At 43.0% G+C, this 14,811-nt stretch overlaps 1 protein-coding gene across 9 annotated transcripts in view; it reads right to left on the reverse strand.

The window, feature by feature from the left end:
* GLI2 (GLI family zinc finger 2) overlaps positions 1–14,811 on the reverse strand; it is a 381,010-nt gene that overhangs the window by 134,461 nt on the left and 231,738 nt on the right. For all 9 annotated transcript variants that reach the window (XM_085584944.1, XM_085584946.1, XM_085584945.1 and 6 more), the window contains one exon: positions 4,903–5,065. In XM_085584944.1, coding sequence (XP_085441070.1) covers positions 4,903–5,035 — 133 coding nt within the window. In that variant the 5' untranslated portion in view covers positions 5,036–5,065. The remainder of the gene's footprint in view (positions 1–4,902; positions 5,066–14,811) is intronic.

Genomic DNA, 14,811 nt, shown 5'->3' on the forward strand with positions numbered 1-14,811 from the left:
CTCAGTCTGAATAACAGGACTTTCCCATCATTCAGTTTTAACCACTTGCCCCCTTTCCCCCTGGAGCCAATCCCAGCTTTTTTGTTGAATGTATCTCTCAGCATTTTAAGCTGTACACAGCAAAGCAGTGCAGGGCAGGGAAGCTAAGAATGTGCTTGTACTGGTTATGCTCCCTTTCCTGGAAAATGTGAAGTGAATGAAAAACATTCTTCAAGAAGATCCCTGCCCCTCCAGGGTGGACATAGATGACTTCATTGGGGCTGTTCTCACTCTAAGTTGTCTGAGTCTTGGGCCACACAAATGATATATTTTTTCAGTGTGCTGAGGTGTGCTGGGATGCTGGCATTTCCTCCTCCTCATTTACATGGTCTTCCCATAATCTAGCACTAAGACAAGCTGAACTGCATAAGGACTCCCTGCCAATGCCACTTGGGGCTTGCTTACAGAAGACCTCTGGAGAGTGATGGGAGGTGCTCCCTGCCCTTCTCCTCTGCCTGTGAAAGGGCTGAGTGTGCTACTTCTGCAGAACTAAGCATTCCTGCCAGCCCATAAATCAAGTGAGCAAACTCTATCCCAATCTCTGATCCACTGCAGAAAAGCCCCATACTCTGCCTTTACAGCACACACAGGGCAAAGAGCTGTATTTCATCAACTGAAGCCTTAATATCAGAGGAGAGTCGTTACCTCCTGGAAAAAAAAAAAGCACAGCCAGAGTTTCACTAGTTCTGCAGCTTGGCTTCCCCATGTTTACACCAAATGACTTGTTGAACTTCATTATATACAAAGTATTTCCATAGATCAGAGGCAGGGAGACCTGTGCAGCTAACATAAAATAAATTACCACCCTGTGATAAATGGTTCTATTAGCAATCCAGATTGTTAAACTCAGATACAACAGGATGAAGGGAGCACTGCCCCATTCATTCTCCCTGCGGCAGATACTGAGTTGTAAATAGGTTATTTTGTGTGTAAATAACACATTAAAACTCAGCATTAGCCGTGTCTTTTGATAGAGAGGAAATTGTTCCAAATAAATAATTTCGGACAGGAATGTAAAATAAGCCAGATTTAATAGTGCATGCCTGCTGTAGCTGTGTTAAACATGACTAAAATGATAAACCCCAGAATATACTAATAGTAAACTATGCTCTGACATCAAAGTAATGAGGCTGTATTTTTACCCAGCTTTAGAAATGCTAAAATTAGTCTTGACAGAGCCAGACATCAGAAAAATGTTTCGAACATAAACACCATCAATTTGGGACCTTGGAGTTTGTGTCATGCAGAGGGTGGGGTGAAGAAGGAAAGGTACATTCTGGACCTTGTTAAAGTTGGGCAGTTAGCATTTAGGAGAATTTGTACTTAATTTTTATTACGAGATGAAAAACCTATCTTCCTAAATATCTCTGCCTTTGAAAGAGTGGCTCATTTAAATTTCCCCTACAGTCATATGCCTGGGCTTCCTCATGCCTTTAAGTACAGAGGATGTGTCAGTGCCAGCTGGAGGACACAACCCAGCCTCACTCGTGGTGCTCTGCACTGAACCCTCCTACCCTACACAGCAATATGGACTTTGGCATTCAACAGAAGGGTTTTATGAACTTGAATTGCTCTAAGTTGCCCTTCTAGAAGTAGAGACAATAAAATCAAGAGCCTCTTCTGCAGATCTAACTTGTCTATAGTTCCTACATACTGTCATTATAAACACTTTCCATCTCAGTCACATATACACATGTGCCCCTACTGCCAGAGAAAAGCAGAGCTTTGACTCCTTGGCCAACATGATTTATGGAAAACCAGAAAATTAGGAGAGACTTCCCTGATGTCATATCTGAGAGGCCAATTTCTGAACATCTGATCAATAAGTTACTATAAAAAACTGTTGCAGATGATGTTTAAAATGGCAGCTTCAGAAGACTAAAAATATGGGATGCAAATTTTTAGTACAAAAGGACTCTTCTCTATTGCCAGCATCAACAATATTGATCTCTTTACCTACAGCCATAACTTAATTTGTTAGAGGCTGGAAATATTTGGGACAAATACCCAGAGCAAGGGAATTAGAAATGCAGACTGAACATATCATCTTATAATAATACAGTCTAAATAATAATATAGCCAAATAATTATTCTTCAATTATTTAACTTGTATTCCTTCAATTAATTAGAAATAAAACCTTATGAATCTATTAATTCCTACAAGTGAAAAAGAAAACCTTATGATCTGAGAAACATGCAAAACATGCTATGATGGCACTCCTCCTGTGTGACTCAGTAGAATAAAGGAGAAGAAATGTGTTGCAAATTACATTTGTTTGGCTCTGGAGAGCAGCTTGGTGATTTGCAACACTGGCTGAGCCTCAGTGCCACTTTCTCATATGCTAATACAAAGAGTAAAACCTCTGCAATAAATGAAATCAAGAATTTGCCTTGGATGAGAATAAAGACTTGCTCATATGGCCCCAAAGCAGCGTGGGGAGCTCAGAGGCCCCCCCGTTAAAGCTGATGCCCTCCTCAAGCTGAACATCCTAATTAATCTTCAAGCCTCGTTTGCTTTCTTCTGTAAAAATATGAGCATAAATACTCATAGTTCTGGCCTGTTGTGAGTAATTACTTTAGTTTAGGGAATCAAACATGTTATATTAGCACGAATACCACGTAAGTAGAGTGTCATCTCTACCCAGCCTTTTAGTTATCACCTGCTAAATCACACCTTGCAGTTGACTCAGTTAGAAGACAACTTCGTATTAATTTTTCTTCTTTCAAGCACACGCACAAGCACGCTGCTCACTTTCAGGAGCCTGTATTATGTCTGGAGTTCAAAGGAAAGCACTTGGAGCCACAAGAGCACGTGCATCACCTGCAGTGTCCTGGGGCCAGCGTCCAGCTGCTCCGCTGCTGCCCATTTTGGGTCATTTATGAGCACTTTTCTTCACAGCACGACATAGATTTCACTCTTTACATCTCATTACACAACGCTTTTATCACAATTCTCCTGACATCTTCAAACAATCCTCAACTTACTTCTCCACTTCCTCCTACTAAAAGGAGAAACATTGGGCCCATAAATCACTTTTTTCCAAAGGTGAGAGCACACTGCTAAGAGAACATATTATGCTGGATGCTTAGAAACCAATTAGGTCTCCAGGGATGCCAAATGGGCTGATGGACACTCCACCTCAGGGCATCCTCATTTGGATCTCTGGAAAGGTTGTGACTGCTTCTTCAGTGGAGGCACTCCCAAGGCAAGTGCCAAGTGGGGAGAAAGTGTTTATTCACATCTACAGGTTGTGAATTTTAGAACATGCTTGAACTATGTTGGGGCAAATCAACCCTTCAGGTCTGTCAGTCACTGACATGATACCCCCAAGTTGGCTGCCTCAGTAGTTCCTATAGCCTTTGCTTCTTCAGGGATTTGCTGGGGGATGCCAAGCTGTTGCTTGCATGCACATTGCTGTCCCTCTTATTTCTGCTTCCTAGCAAGCCTTCCTTTCTGCCACTTTGTGCAGCACTCACAAGGAAAGTGGCTCAGACCCACCCAGGACCACAAAACCCATCCAGGACCACAAAACTGTGTTTCCCTCCAAACAATTTTGTCAAAGACTTTCTGGTTGCTTTTAAGAAAAAGTTTGTCAAACACGTGAACTAATCTGATAGATTATAATCTGTGCATCTGAATCTTCACAGGTCAAATGGAAAAAGAAACCTGACTAGCAAAGTTTATGACAAAGGAGAGATAAAGCAGATTGGAGCCTTTTTGGTCAAAAACAATCTTCAAAACTCAGGCAACAAAAAACTCAAACTCCCCAGCCAATGCAGGTAAGAAAGAGAGGAGGTCAAAGAAGAGCAGTTCTGCTCTCCTGGGATGATGAAAAACCACCCTGCAGTGAAGGAAGAGGAGGGGACAGCTTCATTTTGAGGTAAACGCTGGCTAGCAATAACGTATATTACAAAATGAAAAAAAAGCTGCCTGCAAAGTTTACACAGCTGGGGTGTCTCTTGTCCCATCCAAACTCGTGCAGCCTCTTCTAAATTTGTCTCTTATACCCTGTCCAGAGATGACAACCAGTCCCCAGCAAGGGCAGCTATGGAGGCTCCCCAGTGGGCACAGCCTTGCCCACAGCTGTGCCACCATGATGGGCCCTGGCACTACTCTGGAAATCCACCAGCACACCTGTACCACAGATGGGTGTGGATTTTGCCTGCTACAGCATGCAGGAGGAGGCAGGAGCAAAATCCCTGCACTTTCACCTGCACACCACAGTTACACCCACCAGTAATGGTTCCATGCCTGCAGGTGTCCACAAGAGCTTCCCAGTTGACTTCAACAGCAGCAAGACCAAAATCTTGCTTAACACACTGACTTGAACAGGAATGGCAAGTGGAGGGGTTTCTGTATGAACATTCTTGCCCAGGATCTGGACATTACCAAATTCCTCTCTAACCATGAAATCCCAGCAGCAATTGCTGAAGACCATGCAGTCTGTTTAGCTCATTAGCAGGATCACAGCTGGCACATGACACCCCTTTCTGACCAGGATAATGAGGTGCTCCCCATCTCCAGCAGCCTCACCAGGCAATCTTTAACTCCAGCATGGAGGAGTGGAGTGCTGCTAACACTACACAGCACCAGTCAGCTGGTGGCAAGCATTGAGGGGATGCCCCAACTCCCCCACAGCCACCCCTCACCACCCATCCCCTCCCTCACTCCAGTCCAGCTCTCCATCACACTACAAGGACGTTTAGATGCCAGCAGTGACACAGCTTCCAGTTCCTCTGACAGCCAAGAACCCCAATAAACTCAGCGTGTTCACAGGAAGACAGATGCCACCATACTTATTAAATTCTTACAGTCTAATGAAAAACACCCCTGCTGCTTTCAAACTGTAGAAAACAAAGTACCTCCTTGTGCCACTGCTGCTCCCACTGCTGCTAAAGGAGGGGGTTTCTTTCCCGTCTCTGTAAAGCCATTCCCCTCCAGAACAGCACCTTTCCCTTCTTTTTTCCCAGCAGCTGTCGAAGCAGAAGTTTCCATCTTAGACGGGCATCTTCCAGCTCAGGAACCCTACAGGACAGAAAACAAAACCAGATTCTGGTCACCACTCACAAAACAGGCACAATCAGCTCCATGAAGCGGAAGATGGTTTGGCAGAGTTCAAAAGCAAATGGCAAGCAGCAGAGAATTCCTGGGTTCCTAACTCCAGCAATGCAGCCAGTCCCAGAAGTCGGAGGCATAAAGGACACAACTATGTAAAGGGCTGGGTGTTCTCACAGACCTACAAAGACCAGGATCAAAAAACAATCCCCAGCTAAACTTGGGCTACACAGTAAAGTTTACAGGTCCAAAGGGTTTTCCAGGATTATAGAACAGGTGAGATACAAATATTTAGCACATTTAAAATGGATTTATCCATGGTATACGTGACACAGACCATCCTAAGAAAAAACTCAGCAAAAAATTTCCAATAAAATACAGATAAACATATATTTTAAGTGGTTCCTTTTTCTATCCCACTGTGGGTGCTTATGCTGTGGGCTGGTTTGGAATCAGTGTCATGATCAGAACTTTTCAGCAATGCTTACAGATAAGCCACAGCAGTTCTGCCACATCCCGTCAAGTTCTCACTGGTGAAGTCTAACAAACACTGATCCCTCTCTCTCCCAAGAAAGTTCTTCTGTCCTGAACAATTGCATCTGAAAATCAGCCACAGCTTTACCCCCATTACAGACGGTGAATTAAATGCCATGAGATATCCACAAAACAAGAAGATACCAAAGTAGAAATAACCTGGGTTTTTAAACTTATGTTGATAAAAAAGCAGCTCCTGAACTTTTGCCAGCTTGACCATTTTTTCTGCATGATTCAGACTTTAATAGTTTCCCAAAAGCAAACATATGGGTATCCCAAATTTAGTGTAAAAACAGGGTGTCTCTTAAATGAGGAGGCATACTTTGTTCTGAATGCAAATACTTTGTTCCCTTCATTTTACCTTGTTTGATTTCCCATGTCTTCACCTGACTCCTGCTTGCATACAACCAGCACAGTTACCTGGCACTAACCCCTCAGGCTGGTCTTGGGAAAACCCACTGCTAATTCCTCTTTCCTTTCTAATTTTAATGCAGATCTGCAATTCTTCAAATGCAAATTTTCAAATGCAAATTTTTCAGCTCCTGAAATACTCTGGAGTACACTGGCTGTTTACCTACTGGAATTAATGGGATCAGGGGAATATAAGGGAAACCAGAACATTTTTGTGTGTGTGTGTGTGTAGTTTTATCACCATTGTGCCAATTCAAAACTTCCCTCCCTTTGCTCTGGAGGACTGACTGACTCCTGAACATATTGAACTAATAGATAAAACTCCCCTAAAAACTTTAAAGCACAAGAATTCCCAGCCTGCGAGGGACCTGGTGCCTGGTGGTTGTGGAGGACTGCCTGGGCTCTGGGAGAGCAGTGTCCCACCAAGCAGCTGTGTGCTGCAGCCTGAGCAGCTCATCCCAGGAGCCTTCAGGCATGGCTCACACTAATGGGACAACAAAGTGATGGATCTGTGGTCACAGTCTGCAGCTGTAAACTGCAAAGCTCGTACTGGAAATGACAGGACCTACAATTACAGGCTTTACTGATGACACAAGGCTCCACTGAATACTGAGGTGGCCCCTCAAGGTCCTGCCCCGGCATGTGCTGGGCTTGATGGCAAGCATGAGATGGGTTCCTGGGGGCCAGGACTTTACAGTGGTTTAATCCAGGAATCAGGTTGGGTTACAGGCCACGTATGAAATAAATACACCCGAACTGCAGGAGTATTTGACCTAGGTCTGACAGCCTGGGCTTCTGTTCGTTAAGCAAATAAACTTCAGAGGCTCTATTACGAACCCCCCACCTGTTTCTTCTTAGTCCCTCCTTTCAAGGCTTTGCACTTTTGTTTGAAACCAGACGCTGGCCCTCGCACCCCAACCCCCCTTCTCTGGGTACCCTGACCCTGGGGGCAGCCCGGGGGTGAGGGAGCATCCTCGGGCACTGCAAAGCTCAGCAGCCAGCGAGGGAAGGAAGGAACTGGTAATAGGACTTGTTCTGTGAAACATGCAGATTAGAGCCATGGTTTTTTTCCAGAGATGCCTGAAGCAAAATCTCTACATCCCTGCCACAGACACCTCGGTAGGGACCCAGTTTTTCAGATGTGTCATTTATCCAACAGGAATGTGACAGGAGATCATGCCTGTACTTGAAAATCTGGTCTTTGCAGTTGTATTGCTCTCTTTTCAGATGAATTATGAATTTAAAACAATATTCAAGTGCTTGTTATAAGTGGTTGTATTAAACAAGTAAATCCTCAAATACCAGATTAGAAAAAAAATAAATAATATAACTACTCTAATCTCACAGGATTTAGGGTAATAAGTCTATAATTATTTTTGCTTCGTAAAGGTGCCTGGGGCAGAGCAGGCTGACTATAAGGTTCCAAGCTTTTTCCCAAGTCAGCAACAACTAAAAGTCATTTTCCTTTCACAGTACCCCACAGCCAGAGCTGATCACCTCAGCCCAGGAAGACACAAGCATCCTTCCTGTCAGATCCTGCTCTGCTCAGCAGCTCTGCCCACAGACCAGGACAAAGACCAGTGAGCAAAGGAGCACCAACACTGATTTCATATCCCACTTTCAGAAGTTTTACAGACGGGCCAAGAGCTGGTGTCCAGCGGCCTTTGCAGTGGTGTGATGTGTGACCAGGACACAGCACTGGAACTCTGGAGATTTAGGTTCCCATCATGGACCTGCTACAGTCTCTTCAGTGTCTCTGGGCAAAAAGCTTAACTTCTCTCTTGCAGCCAGTTTCCACAGCCATAAAATAGGAAGTAGTACTTTGCCCTATTTGCAAAGTGCTTTGAGATCCTTTGAGGCACAAGGCTATGGAAGTGTTTTTATTACCAGCATAAGAAGATATATTGGTGGAGGCAGTCAATCCACACTATCCAGGAGCACAACATTCATTTTTAAGCAATGCATACTTTGCTTTCTGTTCGATGCTAAACTTTTTCCGCTGCTCTGTGCCACACAGAATTTATAAATTCAATGACAGATTAATCTTAGCAGTGAGCTATTTGGCATGAAAAAGGGTTTCACAGGGAGCCTGCTTTTTCCTGTAAAGAGCATGCATTTAGGAGGGACTATACAGAGAAAGACCCTATGCACTTATTCAAGCACAACTCTCTGCCCTCCGTCATTACTCAGAATTAGAAAACCAGAATGGATTACTCAGATTTTTCCTAAGGTTTGTAGCTTTCTCTGCAGGAGCAGGGCTGGATAATTGATTTTGACACTAATACCAGCACTATTCATATGCCCTGTAATGTAATTCTGCAGTGACACTAAAAAGGCAGCCATCTGAGATCTGAACAAGGAAAGTGCTATATGATTTGCCCTAGACAACCCTAGCTATTTTAACAGCTGTGTTGTATATTAAAAGGGAGAAATCCCAACAGAATTAAAAACAACAAAGTCACATTTGCCTTTGAGGGAAAACAAGAAGCCATAAACTTTCCTAATAAAACAATCCCTCCCCCAAGTGCTTGAGGAATGGTCTAAACTGCTGTCTGAAAATGCTTTTCTCTTTTGGAGGGCATCAGCCTGAGCAGGACTGCTGGCAAACCTAGGAATGAACAGATACTCATCAGCCATACCCTCTGCACACCATTTTTTTTAAAGGCAATTATTTCCTTCTTCAGAATTGTTCTTTCATCAGGAAACCCCCTTCTCCTCCCCTAGACAGGAGAGAAAACAGATTTTTTTTTCTTCTCTGTGAAAAAGGAATGAATTTTGCCTATTTCTGCTCAAAGATTAAGCAGCACCATGGGAGTGATCCTCTCTGGCAGAGGGCAGGCACTGCCAGTGACACTGTGACTCAGATTCAATCCTGAGTGCCACCTTCAAGCCTGATAGCCCCATGGAAGGGGCAGGAAGGGAGTTCCAAAGCATGCTTCCAGAAGCCATCTCATCTTTTGGGAATATTTTGGGCTTTCTCAGACCAGTGTGCATTCTCTCTTCATTCTGAGTTCATCTCCACTTGACCTCCCCACACACAGCCCAAGCAGTGCCAGTGAGGTGGTGTCACCTCCAGGGGACACGCTGGAGGTGTGCTGGCAGTACCACAGCCAGTATCCATTACCACTGCTGCTGGCTCCTGGCAAGGCTGATGGGAGCTGGGATAACCAGGGGCAGCCTCTGCACAGCTCTCACCAGGTTTATGCTCAGGCACCCACAGGGAGACAGTCAGTTCTGCCACATCAGCCCCATGTAGGTGATGTAGGGTGTACAATCCCAGGTTTGATAGCTTTTCCTGGTGTGCTGCTTTAGTTAGAATAAACAAGGACATACTCCCACCCTCTCTTCTTTTGCAGTGGACTGTGTCATACAGCTAAAGCCTTCTGAATACATGATCCACTTATGAAATTCAGTGTGAGCCAACTGCTCTGAACACTGGCTTAATAATACAGTGGCCGCCGTGATCCTTTTCAGTCTCCCAGGGTTTAAGCCAAATTATGTTCTCAATTACACGGAAGTAGCAGCAGTTAACCTGGTGAAGTCATAGGCTCTGTAGCACAGCAAAACTTGACCCCTCTATTTTCTTTTATATCAGCAAATGCTTCAAATTACTAAGAAAGTTTTTCTGTCTAAATGCCACTAGTAAATCTTGGGACTATCCAAACATGCTGTCTGCTGCTGAAGGACCTACAACTGTTTACAGACTATCAATCTCAGGTAAAAGCAGCATAAATACTACTTCAGAATGAATCACTTTTGAGGTCCTCCTGACAAAAGGTTTCCCATCTTGACATTTCTTACAAATGGTTTGCTTGGGCCAATCCTACAGGATTGATTAAACATGGAAATTAGAGCTGTGCACTGGGGCAGAAGCTCTCTGTCTGGGGGCTGCTCCTGTGCCCTCCCCTCAAAAAACCTTCTGTGGTGGGTCCTTACCAGCTTCTGGGATGAAAGGAAGCAGAGACAAACCCATGCTGGCAGAAGCAGTGCTAGAAGGGCACAGAGCTGCTATGGGGTTATACTGTTTTTCTACCCCCTACCCTGACTCCTGCTCAGAGAAGAGTAATACCAGGCAGCCAAAGGGAGGGAGGAGGGAGCTGTGCTAGCAGCAAACAGGATAGGAAGACACTCAAGTTCTGCCTGCCCAAAGGTAAGGCTAAAATTGTTGAGAAATCTGAGAAAGCTTCAACAAACAGTTCCAGGCCATGGCAAAAGTTGTATCACTCAAAAAAATTAAAAGAGAAAAAAAAAGAAAATGAGAGAGGGAAAAAAAAAGAGACAAAAAATAGCCCTAGTAGAATTGGCAAAACTGCAATAGTTATACAGGTTCTGGAATGTACAAAGGCTGAAATCAGAGACTTAGCATCTCTTTTGAACTTCAAAACCAACAAGTCTCTTCAAATCACTCCGTTAATTGGCTTTAAATTAGAGTTCTAAGTTTAATGAAGAAATCCTTCGCGTACGGCATGAAACGGATACACTTCTAGATTAACTTCCTGATCAGCACCATCTGCCATTTCCACACAGCAACAGTGAAGCACGAGTGAGAAGCTGCTCTGCAACACCATCAGGGCTCAAAGTGCACCACAACTGACTGGTGCTTGGTAGTGTCTCTCTCTACTCTACTACATCACCTCCAGCCAGCTCCAGAAGTCCTGGGATATTGCAGGCACAACTCTGTCCAGAAAGGTAAAGAAAGGAAAAGCACAGGGTAGGAAGGAGGCATGAGGGAAGGAGGGATGTTTGCAAGGATGATTGGATGGGTGTGGAAAGAGCAGCAAGTTCCTGAAGACAGACAAGGACCTGGAAAACAAGAAATAAGGGGCTAGGGGGATGACCTTAAAGACTTACTGAAGGGAATGAGTGAATGAAGCACAGACAATGGCAAATTCTGTGGAAACAAAGAAGCACGGAAAAGAAGAATCAAGACTGTAGGCAGACCTGATTCCCCAAGAGATGGAGATACATGCACTGCTGGGGCAGGGACCCCTGCTGGCATAGAACTTGGAGAGATGTCCCTCAGGAATGTCAACCACAGACCAGGCTATCCTAGGACACTGTGGCACCAAACAACAGCACTGAGGCTACTATATTGCAACAAAAATTATTTTTCCCTTTCTAAAGCCATTTTATTTTCTGGGCTGCATTTATTGGAAAGGAAATTATATTAAATAGAGGAACTAACATTTCAGCCATTATTCAGGTTTAGCCAGGTGTTCCTACTTTTCACAAACACTAATGTCACTTTTTTTTTTATTGCTGCTTCATTACAAACAAATCTGATTTATAAAAGTTGCAGAACATTTGAATCGTTTCCCCATTTCCAGTATATTTTCAAGTTGCCAAACGTAGAGCCTTGAACAAAAATTATCTTTCAGATGCTGGGTTAAAAACAATCTCAATACATCATCAAAACATACGAACAGACATAAAAGCTCAAAGCCAGACACAGAATCAGCACTGGTCCATGCCGAGGCATGCAGGCTGGGGTACCTGACTTTCCCTCCTTTCCCTCAGAAGTTATCTTTGTTTCTTACTTTGGAAGAACTGAGAAGATGGAGGAGTGGGGGCTGGAGGGAAGAGTCTTTTGTGGTAGAACAGGAAAACAAAGTCATGCTTGTAATTTTACAAAACCAATCCTACATGTCTTATCATGAGAAAATTTCCACGAAGCAAATTCCGACATGCGAAAAACCGTCAAAGAAGATGATCAAGACACTTCTGCATTCAGACTCTGTATTAACATGCTGCAAAAATATGGGAGGGATGCCACCAGGTAAACAAAAATTGCTCAAAAGTGATGCATCACCATTATAACTGGTCCATGAATCTTCACTTGGGTTTTGTTTATTTGCTTGCTATTGTTGTAAGTGTGAAGAATTGTGGCAAAGCATGGTCTAAGTTTGTGTTTTTGATGTAAATCCAAAGAAGTTTTCAATTTCCTTTTACACAACTGGCTGTGTTTTTTCCAAAAACAGAACCAAAAAGACAAATACTACCTGTGTGTGCACACATGTATCTAATTAAGAAGTATTGTTTTCATTTTAGGAAACCTTTGCACACCAAAATATAAAACTAAAAAAAAAGGGCAATATAGAACCCCCCCCAAACCCCGCTTCATCAAGTATTCACCCTCCAACAAGAGCAGAAACTGCTAACAACTAAATGTCAGGGAAAACATCTGTGGTGCTTGGCAGCTACACCAGGGTGGGTTACAGCTAAACAGGGTGGGTGACAGACTGTATGGAGACCAGGGTGGAGGACCATTAAACTGTTTACAACAAAATTAGACTCTGCAAATCACTAATAACCTAATTACTTTTCATCAGGTTTATGAGTAAAAGATACTACAAAAGTAAATTGTACATACAAGAGGAGCAGAAACTGATTCTGAGCAGAGATGTTTATGCAGATTCCACAGAGTGGAGAAGGATCAGTGCAGGAGATCTGGCTAACATGAAAAAAAGATGCCTTGATATTGGATTCAAAGGAGGTTTTGAGAAGTGAATGTTTTGTTGGCTTGGTGGTGACTGAAGGAGAATCCTCTCACGGTTTCACTTCCGTGCTGCAGTAGTTTGGGCACTTTCAACTCTCATGAATGAAACCCCAAACACAAACCACATGCACTGAAGTTTAATGGGTTTGCTTTATGTAGGGGTGGGATGAGTAATAATGTCTTGTAGTGGCTAGTCCATCCAGATGACATTGAACAGGCTCCAAAGCTTGGATAAGAAACCCTTCATTTGGCTCAATAAATGAAAATCTTTATTTTGAGCAATGAAAGATGAAGGACTGCATCCTTGCAAAAATCCCTATAGCAACTAGGTTCTTTCAGAACATGTTTCATTACAAAATTTTGGTTTATTTTTAAACATTACAGTTCTGTTCATCAGCCTATTGAATTCTCCCTCCAGAGGCACACATGTAAGCATGCAGAATAGAGAAGCCTGGAAAGGAAACAAGAATGTAATTAAAAACAAAAAAGCAACACTTCAGTTGGCTCATTTTCCTCTGCTGAACACATACACCACACAAGCTGCTATTCCACACTTTATTCCACTCCACATATTGTCTTTATAAGACTCCAGTTGCCAGCTGAAGGCAGGATGCAGACCACATAAAATGGTTGGCAGTTCATAAACAGGAGAATGGAGAAAAATTCATCCAGATGAGAATGGGAGAAGAGTTTCTCAGAGGAACACAGAGCATGTAGGACTGGAAAGGACCCACGGAGGTCACCAAGGTCAGCCTTATGCTCACAACTAGCATTTGGAAAACCCAAAACTGTTGAAATATCTGACAACTGCTTTAGTAGGAGAGGTCAGAGTTATAAGGGATGCACCCGTGAACCACAACAAAGACTAGTCCGCAAGGACACAAACATGCTGGTGAAGAAAAATTCAAGAGGAACCAAGAATCCTTGCAAGGAACATTAGATGAGGAAGAATGAAATCAATACTTTGAAGAGCATTCAATTTCTGTGACTCAAGTTACAAAGCTATATATTTTTCCAGCAATTAACAGTTAAGTAAGTGGTGACTGGCAGAGGCCTTATGTTTTCAGCAGTGCAGGTCCATCTACAGAGAAAAGAAACTGTACAATGTGGCTGGCTGTCATTACAGTGGATGGGAATAAGTCTTTCAGGAGACAGGCTAAAGTATTCAGGAGGGTATTAAGCTAATGACAAAAGACAAGGGTGAAAATGAGCACTCATTTAGCCAGAAATCAAGATGTCAAGATTAAAATTAATCAAGGTACCAAGGGATTCAAAGAAAAGAGATTCCTTAATTGTGTAGACTGTAACACTATGAACATGAGTAATAAACAAGAAGTGGAATAGCTCCTTTAATACACAAATTAGTCCTGACTGGTATTACTGAATCTGGTGGAAACATTCATATGAATGGAGAGTTACAATCATTTTGTGTATCAGGGACTGGAAACAAATAGAGAGTCATGAAACCTGTCAGTGACAAATGGCTGTTGACATGGTAAATAAAGATGATTGCTTTATACCAGTGAGATGCTCTCCATGCCTAGATGGCCTAGATAAAGATTATAGGTTCTAAAGTAACCACAAACAAGGCCACACATCTGGAAAATAATTGATTGAAATGAAAACTGTCTGAGAAACACTTACTGGAGAATAGCTGAAGTTTATGGTGGGCAGACAGTGGCTGAGAATCTCTATGGAGAGTTACACAGAGTCTGGGAGGCTGTAATGCCTCTCTGCCTAACCCTGAACTGACAGTGTGTGCAATTCTGGTGCCCACAGTCCAAGCAGAGAGATGAAATTGCCAAGGCTACTGTGCCACACATGAGTAAAATGAAAGAGAGGTCAACAGAGAGGTGCATGCAGAATTACCTGATCAGCAATATTAACACAAACACAACTGCAAAGGCTAAGAGACAGATATTAAACTAGAGAAAATCAGATTAGAAACAAGACTCCCAGTTGCAACAGAAAAGAGCGCTAATTCTGTCATTCAGGTTGGTGCCAGACTTTCTGGCATGGCAGAGCTGACATTTTGTTCAGGTATTTTTCCAGGAGCTCTGCTGTAGTGTAAGACTTATCACAGGACATGGGTTTTAAGTACAGGATGGGTTTAAGTACAGGAAAGTCCTCTCATGGTATTAAAGAGAAGGTTAGACTAGATCAACACCTTGATCCTCTGTGCACCTATGTATTAGGGTATTATTAATGGTTGGTTTGCCACACCTTCATACATCAAAACATCTGCATTTATTATTATTAAATTTTAGCATGTCTG

Source organism: Lonchura striata, chromosome 7 (genome assembly GCF_050655825.1).
Source record: "Lonchura striata isolate lonStrDom1 chromosome 7, ASM5065582v1, whole genome shotgun sequence".
In the NCBI taxonomy this organism is placed as follows: Eukaryota; Metazoa; Chordata; class Aves; order Passeriformes; family Estrildidae; genus Lonchura; species Lonchura striata.